The sequence below is a fragment of the Muscardinus avellanarius genome, assembly GCF_963383645.1.
Source record: "Muscardinus avellanarius genome assembly, chromosome: 16".
Classification (NCBI taxonomy): domain Eukaryota; kingdom Metazoa; phylum Chordata; class Mammalia; order Rodentia; family Gliridae; genus Muscardinus; species Muscardinus avellanarius.
In genome coordinates this window covers 69954450-69963333 of record NC_137802.1, presented here as the reverse complement: position 1 = coordinate 69963333, position 8884 = coordinate 69954450, and the positions used below count along the sequence as shown (strand labels likewise).

Sequence of the window (8884 nt, the reverse complement as noted above, 5' to 3'; positions counted from 1 at the left end):
CCTCCCAAGCTCTGGGATTACAAATGTGTGCCGCCACTCTCGGCCCACTAAGGTTTTTAAATTAAATTTTCAATTTATTTTGCCACTACTCCTATTAAAAATTTCCTCACGGGTTGGCAAACAGGGCGTGAGTTCAGATAGTTAAATCCTACCCCAGCTGCCCAGCGGCTGTCCTGCGCTTCCGAAGGGTGCAGGGCTTTTGTACTCCAGGGCGCCGGGGGCGGGGCGCCTCGAGGCTCCGCCCCGGGGCGGGGCGGTGGGAGGGCCGCGGAGAGGCTCCGCCCCGGGGCGGGGCTTGGCGCCGGGCTCCCGGGGTTCCGGCGGGCGGGCACTGGGCGGCCACGGCGATGGAGGCGCCCGCGGAGCTGCTGGCCGCGCTGCCCGCGCTGGCCACGGCGCTGGCGCTGCTGCTGGCCTGGCTGCTGGTGCGGCGCGGGGCGAGCCCGGGGCCCTGCGGGGCGGAGACCCCCGCGCCGCCCGGCCCCCGCGCCCCCGAGCCGGCCGCCGCCGCGCCGGAGGAGCCCGGGCAGCCCGAGGGCCCCGGGGAGCCCGCGGCGGCGGCGCCCGAGGCGGAGGAGCCCGCGGCGGCGGCGAGGCAGGTACGCACGGCGCCCGGCCACCCTCCCCCGGCCCGGCCCCTCGCCCAGCCCCAGCTGACCAGCGTCCCGGCGTGCCCAGCCGGCCGCGGGCGCCATCCTCCCGCAGGAAGCACCGCGGGGGCCGGGCCGCCGGAGTTCGGGGCTGTTTTCCTCCTCTCCTCCCGCCCCTGCGCGCCGGGAGCTCCTGCACCCAGCACCCTGCACCCTGCACCCTGCACCCTGCACCCCGCACCCCGCACCCTGCACCCTGCACCCCGCACCCTGCACCCCGCACCCTGCACCCTGCACCCCGCACCCCGCACCCTGCACCCTGCACCCCGCACCCTGCACCCTGCACCCTGCACCCTGCACCCTGCACCCTGCACCCCGCACCCCGCACCCTGCACCCCGCACCCCGCACCCTGCACCCTGCACCCCGCACCCTGCACCCTGCACCGGGCGGGCGCCCCAGCCTCCAAATCCCGCTCGGCCCTGGCGCCCACTGGTTCCCAAACCCACGTGCGCGTGGCTTATTTCAAGGCCTGCAATGGGAGTTATTTGTCTCGAGGTTGAAAATATCGAGGCCTTGGGGGGCGAGGTGGGGGTGTGCTTTTTCAGGCCAGCGTGAAACCAGATTCCAGAGTCCATGGAGGACCTCAGGCCAGGACGGGACCAAAAAGAAAGGCACTGTTTCTTCATTGTCATTTTCTCAAACTCTGTGTGGGCTTTGGCACCCCAGGCCCACCCCCAATTCTGGCCTGTGTGGACGCAAGGTGCAGGATGAGCCCAGACCTCTGCCCCGGCCCACCCCCCCCCACCCTGTTGACCGTCAGCTCTGCCCGCTGCCCGGCCTCGGGCCAGCCTTTGGGGTTCATCCTGCCAGCCTGCTACTCTTCCATGCATGTCTAGCTGGGAAGCCTGGCTGTCTGTATTAAGGCTTTTGCCACCCCCAGCTCAAGCCCTGGCCTGGTGTGCAGTCAGTTGTCGGGCAGTTCTTCCTCGGTAGGGGAGGTTAGCCGGTCATGGAACCCATGCGCACCCTGCTATCCTCCGGTGTCTTCAGTGTCTTGTCCCAGGCTCGCTCTGGCCTTTCCTGGACACAATGGTCACACTGGCGAGAAGCCTGGGGGGAAGGGGACCGGCATTCCTCTCTGCTGGATAAGAGTGCCAGACCCCATCCGAGCAGCGCTTTGCTTGACAAGTGGGTGACTAATTGTGTCATTACAATGGCGTCTAAGCAGCCCTCAGGAAGATGGAGTCTGTCTGAGCCCGCGGAGGCCCTGCTGTTCTTGCCGTCCGCACCGTTAGTGGCAGGTGGGTCTGGGCACAGGCTGGTGTGTCGGCTCCATCCTTCTCGCTGGAGGTCTCTTCTTGGGCCACCACTGGCCCTCCGTCAGCCCCGTTTAGCCATCAGCCCTCTATCAGCGAGCAGCAGGGTTCTAGACCGAATTCCAAGACGTTATTTGGGGGTACACAGTCACATCTTGACGCCCCGGGGTATGGCACTTCTAGAGAACTTTCTACAGGACTTTTGGGGTCTCGACACATGACAGCAGATGTGATGGGCTCATGGCTGCTGTTGGAATGGGGCCCTGACATAATGTGTACCCATCCAGGTGGATGGGTACACATCCTCTAGGGTGCAGTGTGTGCTTTGAAGGACAAGTTACAATACAGGAGGTTCAAGTCCCGGCACACCCAAGAATATCTACCCATCTGGAGAATTCCAAATATCATGTCCTCATTGGGTGGTCTTGCCCTTTCCCTTCGGACTCAGGTCCCCAGCCCTTTCTGACCTGGCCCATACCACAACACCTGCAGGTAGACACCCCCACCTTACTGCCGGGGCAGGGCTGTGGGGGACACAGATAGCTTTGGGTCTTCTACAGTTGTTTTTGTTTTTTGTTTTTTGTGTTTTTTTTTTTTTTTTGCGGGTCTGGGGATAGAACCCCCTATTTTTTATTCTTTTTTTTTTTTTTTTTTGGTGGTACTGGGGGTGGATCCCAGAGGCTTTTCTACCTCTGGGCTATACTCCCAGGCCTATTTTATATTTTTTTATTTGGAAACAGGGTCTCACTAAGTTGCTGAGAGCCTCACTAAGTAGCTGAGGCTGGCTTCGAACCTGAGCGATCCTCCTGTCTCAGCCTCCCAAGCACGGGGATTACAAGCGTGCGCCACCACGCCCGGCGTTTTTTATTCTTTATTTTGAAACCAAGTCTCACTGAGTTGCAGAGGGCCTCACTAAGTAGCTGAGGCTGTCCGCGAACCGCGATCCTCAGGTCTCAGCCTCCCGAATGCTGGGATCACAAGCGTGCGCCACCACGCCCGGCTTCCAGTTGGATTGTAACACTATTTTAGTGGTGCCGCTCCTTGGTTGGAGGGAAGGCCAATCAGGACCATGTTATTTGTGACCTGTGATGCTTAGACATTATTTTGAAATAGATGTAGGCATTTGCAAGCGTTTCCAGGGCTTGCTTCCGATGATCACATTGCCCTAGCCTGGTAGGGGAAACGCCAGCAGGAAGAAGGCCCCCTGAGCCAGCCTCCTTCCTTCATCCTAAAGAAGGGCTGGGGAAGGGGGCACCCCACTGACTGCAAGCTCAAAAGTCACTGCCCCAGGGAAAGTAGCAGCCGCAGCAGCAGCAGCAGCAGCAGCAGCCGCCGCCGCAGCCCTCCCTCCCTCCCTCCCTCCCGCCTCTGTGTTCCCCGTGAACCGCTCCCCCCAGTTCAACCCTCTTGAGTGCCCAGCATGGCCGGCTGAGCAGTCTGGGGCAGCTGCTGCCTCTGACTCACCAAGCTGCTTACCGAGAAGGCTCCGCAGCCCGGGGAGGCAGCCTCAGCTGCCGCTATGGCTCACGGGGCAGCACCCCCCCGAGAGGCCGGGGGTGGCCAAGGACAGAGTGGTGGGAAGGGGCCATTTATGGGCTGAGAGCGCACTGAGGCAACGCATGAGATCAGTGCGGCGGAGGCCAGCGGCAGGGAGAGCCTCTCCCTCCCCTCCCCTGTGCGGCCAGGCGGCTCTCGTATTATTAGAATCTCTTTTCATTTCTCTCATAGGATTAGTGTGGGGTGGGCAGTGCAGGGACATGACAGGCACAGTCCACTTCCACAGAGGATGAGAGCCAGCCATGTCAAGGACAGGAGCTCGCCCCGCTTAAGGCCGAGGAGCAGCGGCTTTTTTGGTTGGGGCTTTAGGGTCGCCTAACCTAACCTAGGCCTCTTACCTAACAGAGGTGGGGGATCCCGCAAGGCTGTGCCTGTGTCTTGGGGTTCCCCAAGAGTGATCACAGACAAAGGATCAAAGGCCGTCTCAATGGCAGAGTTAAACCCAGGCTTCTATCCAAAGAAAGAGTAGAGAGCCAGGCCTGGTGGCTCACGCCCGTAATCCCAGGACTTAGGAGGCTGAGACAGGAGCATCGTAGGTTCGAGACCAGCCTCAGAAACTTGGCTCCCAGCAACTCAGGGAGACCTCGTCTCAAAATGAAAAATAAAATGTGGCTCAGAGGTAGAATGCTTCTGGGTACCACAAAAAAAATTCTCGTCTTCAGAAGATGCATCCTGAAACATTTGGGAATGGCACATCATGAATGAAAAACGTGGATGGGTTTGGCAAAAGAAAGATGGCAAAACTGGTGGGCCTAGGTAAAGGGTATATGGGTGCTCGGGATTCTCTCAAGGTTTCTGTAGGCTTGGCATGTTTTCAGAATACAAATAGGATGTTGGAAAAAAATAAACACAGAGGGGGATTTCTCAGGAAGGGCTTTGGGTCTGACAGCGGCACAGCCTCCGTCTGTCCTAGCCCTGGGACGTGGTCTGGTTGGGCTCCTTCTATTAGATCCATCTTCTGTCCCCCATCCTAGCCAGTCTTTGCTTTTATTTTGTTATTGTGATACTGGGGATCGACCCAGGGGCATTCTACCTCTGAGCTACGCCCCCAGCCCTTTTTTTTTTTTTTTTTTTTTTGGTGGTGGTGGTACTGGAAGTGGAACCCAGTGGCTTCCTACCTCCAGGCTACACTCCCAGACCTATTTTATATTTTATTTGGAAACAGGGTCTCACTAAGTTGCCGAGAGCCTCACTAAGTAGCTGAGGCTGGCTTCGAACCTGTGCCATCCTCCTGTCTCAGCCTCCCAAGTGCGGGGATGACAAGCGTGCGCCACCAGGCCTGGCTAACAGGTTTGATCTTTGGTGAGGGCTCTCTCCTCATCTTGCGGGTGCCCCACTTGCTGTGTCCCAGCATGACAGAGAGAGGGGAAGCTCTGGAGTCTCTTCTGGGGGACACTGATCCATCCTGGGGCTCCGGCCTTATGACCTCATCTAAACTAATCACATGGGGGCGCACACCTGTAACCCCATACTCGGGAGGCTGAGACAGGAGGATCGCAGGTTTGCGGCAACCTCAGCTGCTCAGTGAGGCCCTCTACAACTTAGTGACACCCTGTTTCAAAAACATAGAATAGACCTGGGTGTGGTGGCACAGGCTTGTGATCCCAGCATTCGGGAGGCTGAGACCAGAGGATCGCAGATTTCGAGCTAACCTCAGCTACTTAGTGAGGCCCTTCGCAACTCAGTGAGAGAGACCTTGTTTCAAACTAAAGAATAAAAAATAGGGCTGGGGGTTTTGCTCAGAGATAGAATGACCCTGGGTTCCATCTCCAGTACCACAAAAAAAAAAAAAAAAAAAAAGAAAGAAAGAAGGAAGGAAAGGAGGGAGGGGAAGGGAGGAAAAGAAAATATGGCTGGCAATGTAGTTCAGAGGTAGAATGCCTTTGGGTTCAATCCCTAGTACCCCCAAAAAATAAGATCTCGCAAAGTTGCCGAGAGCCTCACTAAGTTGCTGAGGTTGGCTTTAACCTGAGATCCTCCTGTCTCAGCCTCCCAAGTACGGGGGTTACAGGCAGGCACCACCATGCCCGGCAAGAGCGGTAAGTTTTTAAAGAAGGTGTCTCAGGGAGGAAGCTGCCTAGCTCTGGAGAGGTAGAAAACACTGGCATGTTTGCCTTAGACAGCTTGTCTTCCGTAGCCCTGCTGTGCCCAGCCGGCCAGACCACAGCGCGGGAGGGGAGACCAGCTGGGCCCCCGGGTGCTTCCTCACAAAGGCCAAATCCCGCACGGCCTGCGCCTGGTCACGCTGGCTTTGCCACTCTTAAGGATAGACGCGCGTGGGACAGGAGGTAGAGACCGGGTTTGGGGATCTGGTGTAGGTGTCCTGGTGCCTCTCGGTGTGCTGGCCGCCTACCTGCGTGCTGTTGGTCAGAGCGCCATGGACACTCCGAGGTCTCTGCAGTAACGGCTCCCGTCCTCTGCTGGAGGTGGACACAGCCATGCCAGCCACATGGCCACGGTAGCTGGAGGAGGGCTGCGGTGCATGAGAGGGCCAGAGAATTCACTGTCGGAATCCACAGAACTTGTTTACCCAAAAGCATTGCCTGTGATTGCAGTGGCCCACGCCTGTAATCCCAGCACTTGGGAGGCTGAGACAGGAGGATCACAGGTTTGAGGCCAGACTGGGCAATATAGTGAGACCCTGTTTAAAAAAAAAATAAAGGAGCCGGGCATGATGGCTCATGCTTGTAATCCCAGTATTTGGGAGGCTGAGACAGGAAGATCGCAGGTTCCCAGCCAGCCTCAGCTACTTAGTGAGGCCCTCTGCAACTCAGTGAGACCCTGTTTCCAAATAAAGAATAAAAAATAGGGCAGGGGGTGTAGCTCGGAGGTCGAATGCACCTGGGTTCCATCCCCAGACCCGCAAAAAAATAAATATAAATAAATAAATAAATAAATAAATAAATAAATAAAAGTTATTTGAAACATGCGTTGCTTATACCTAGAATTTACCACTTAATATTTTTGTACCACAGTTGCCTGCAGATAACTAACTGAAACCTGGGATATTGAAACCACGGATAAATAGCATTCCTCCTGGGCAGTTGTGTGAGAGACAGAGAGAGAGATTCCTGTGTGTGTCAGAAAGAGAGAGAGTGGGGATGGATGGAGTCCAGAGCCTTTGCATGCGAGGCAGCCACGCTATCCCTGAGTTGCAGTCCTTTTAAATTTTTTATTTTAAAGCCGGGCGCGGTGGCGCACGCTTGTCATCCCCGCGCTGGGGAGGCTGACACAGGAGGATCGCGCAGGTTCGAAGCCAGCCTCAGCTACTTAGTGAGGCTCTCAGCAATTTAGTGAGACCCTGTTTCCAAATAAAAAAATATAAAATAGATCTGGGAGTATAGCCCAGAGGTAGAAAGCCTCTGGGTTCCACCCCCAGTACCACCAAAAAATAAAATAAATTTTTTATTTTATTTTTCACTTTGTGATAGGATCTCACTAAGAGACCCAGGCTGGCCTCAAAGTTCAGATTCGCCTCCTGAATCTCTGGGATTACAGACGTACACCACCATGCCCAGATCCTCCTGGGCAAAAATTATTTACTGAGGGCTGATAAACCTCAAGACAAGATAATACTCCCGGCTCGATGGTATCTACAGACATTCGGCGGTAACCACCCTTAGCGCTCGGTCAGACCAATCTGAGTTTTAGTTCTTCATGGTGACTGAAACCACTGTGTCCCCTGGTTCAGAACCCTCAAGCGATTTTAACAACAGGTCACCAATATTATTATATACAAAGTTGGTTATGTGCCCGGCATGGTGGTGACATATGTCTATGATTCTAGTACCCTGCAATCCTCGGATGAGACAGGAGGATCACAGGTTCAAAGCCAGCCTCAGCAACTTAGTGAGGCTCTCAGCAACTTGGTGAGACCCTGTTTCCAAATAAACCATGAAATAGGGCCAGGTATGGTGGCCCTGTTTCATCCTAGTACTTGGGAGGCTAAGACAGGAGGATCTCAGGTTCAAGGCCAGTTTCAGCAATTTAGTGAGGCCCTCATCAACTTAGCAGGAACCTGTTTCAAAATGAAAAATAAAATAGAGCTGGGGGTGTGTCTCAGAGGTAGAATGCCCCTAAGTTCCATCTCTAGTACCACAAAAGGGTGGTATTGAGGTATATACCTCAGGGGAAGAATGCCCCTGGGTTCAATTACCAGTACTCCCCCCAAAAAATAGATTGGGCATAATCAAAATTGTTCAGCCTAACCGGGCATGGTAGCGCACACTTGTAATCACAGCTTTTAGGAGGCTAAAACAAGAGGATCACAGGTTCACAGCCAGCCTTAGCTACTTAGTGGGGCCCTTTGCATCTCAGCAAGACCCTGTTTCCAAATAAAGAATAAATCCAGGCGTGGTGGCGCACACTTGTAATCCCAGCATTTGGGAGGCTGAGACAGGAAGACTCCAGTTCAAGGACAGCCTCAGCTACTTAGGCCGTTTGCAACTCAGTGAGACCCTGTTTCAAAATAAAGAATAAAAAATAGGGCTGGGGGGGTGTAGCTCAGAGGTAGAATGCCCCAGGGTTCTATCCCCAGTACTGGGGGGGAAAAAATGGTTTAGCCTGGTTTTCCCCCCCAAAAAAATGACCTCCTCCGACCTTCTTAGTTCTGCCAGCCTCTCGTTTATTCCCACCCCAGACCTTCTCTGTCCCCAAATGTCGAGACAGGAAGCCAACCTCCCGTTCTCTGATCGGGGTTGGGTAGAGTGCAGACTGCCGCCCAAGGGCGCTCTTTTTGTTTGGTGGTTTTGTATGAAGCTTTTGAGATCCGCTAAATCCTGTTTGTGCCCAAACCTGCGAATATGATGGGATTGAATCTGACGGGCTCTGACCCTCTGAGCGGGAGGGTTTGCTCACAGTGGGGCCTGTGAACGAGGCTTCCTGGGGGAGCTCCAGGGCTTGACTCTGGACGGTGTGTGTGTGTGTGTGTGTGTGTGTGTGTGTGTGTGTGTGTGTGTGTGTGTGTGTGTGTGTTATCTCTGAGCTACACTCCCAGGCCTATTTTTACTTTTTAAATTCTGAAACGGTCTTACTAGGTTGCGAAGGGCCTCCCTAAGTAGCTGAGGCTAGCCTTGAACCTGTGATCCTCCTGTCTCAGCCTCCCAAGTACAGGGATAACAGGCACGCACCAGCACATCCGGTGGCCCTGGCCTTCTGAGAGTCGTGGATGCGGGGTGGAGGACAGGATGCTGGTCCCAGGAACGGTGAATGGCCTCTGTCCTCCTCCTCCCTCTCCATCTCTCTCCCCCAGCCTCCCTGCGCCCTGCCAGCGCCCCACCCAGTACTCTTCCTTTGCTCTTCACCTCTGCTGGAAAAGCTCATGTCCACAAAATCACCGGAAGTTCTTCAGTAGCTGGCCTGCTTGCTTTCCAGAACATTCTTTTTTCCTTTTTTATTTTTTTTTGTACTGGAAATGAAAC

General features: G+C 55.2%; 1 protein-coding gene across 1 annotated transcript in view; it reads left to right on the top strand.

Moving 5' to 3' along the window:
- Positions 1-347: 347 nt before the first annotated feature.
- Positions 348-8884, top strand: part of MXRA7 (matrix remodeling associated 7) — a gene marked incomplete at its 5' end in the record, with an annotated part of 30781 nt that continues 22244 nt past the window's right edge. Inside the window, one exon of the mRNA XM_080712243.1 lies at positions 348-599. Coding sequence (XP_080568369.1) covers positions 348-599 — 252 coding nt within the window. The remainder of the gene's footprint in view (positions 600-8884) is intronic.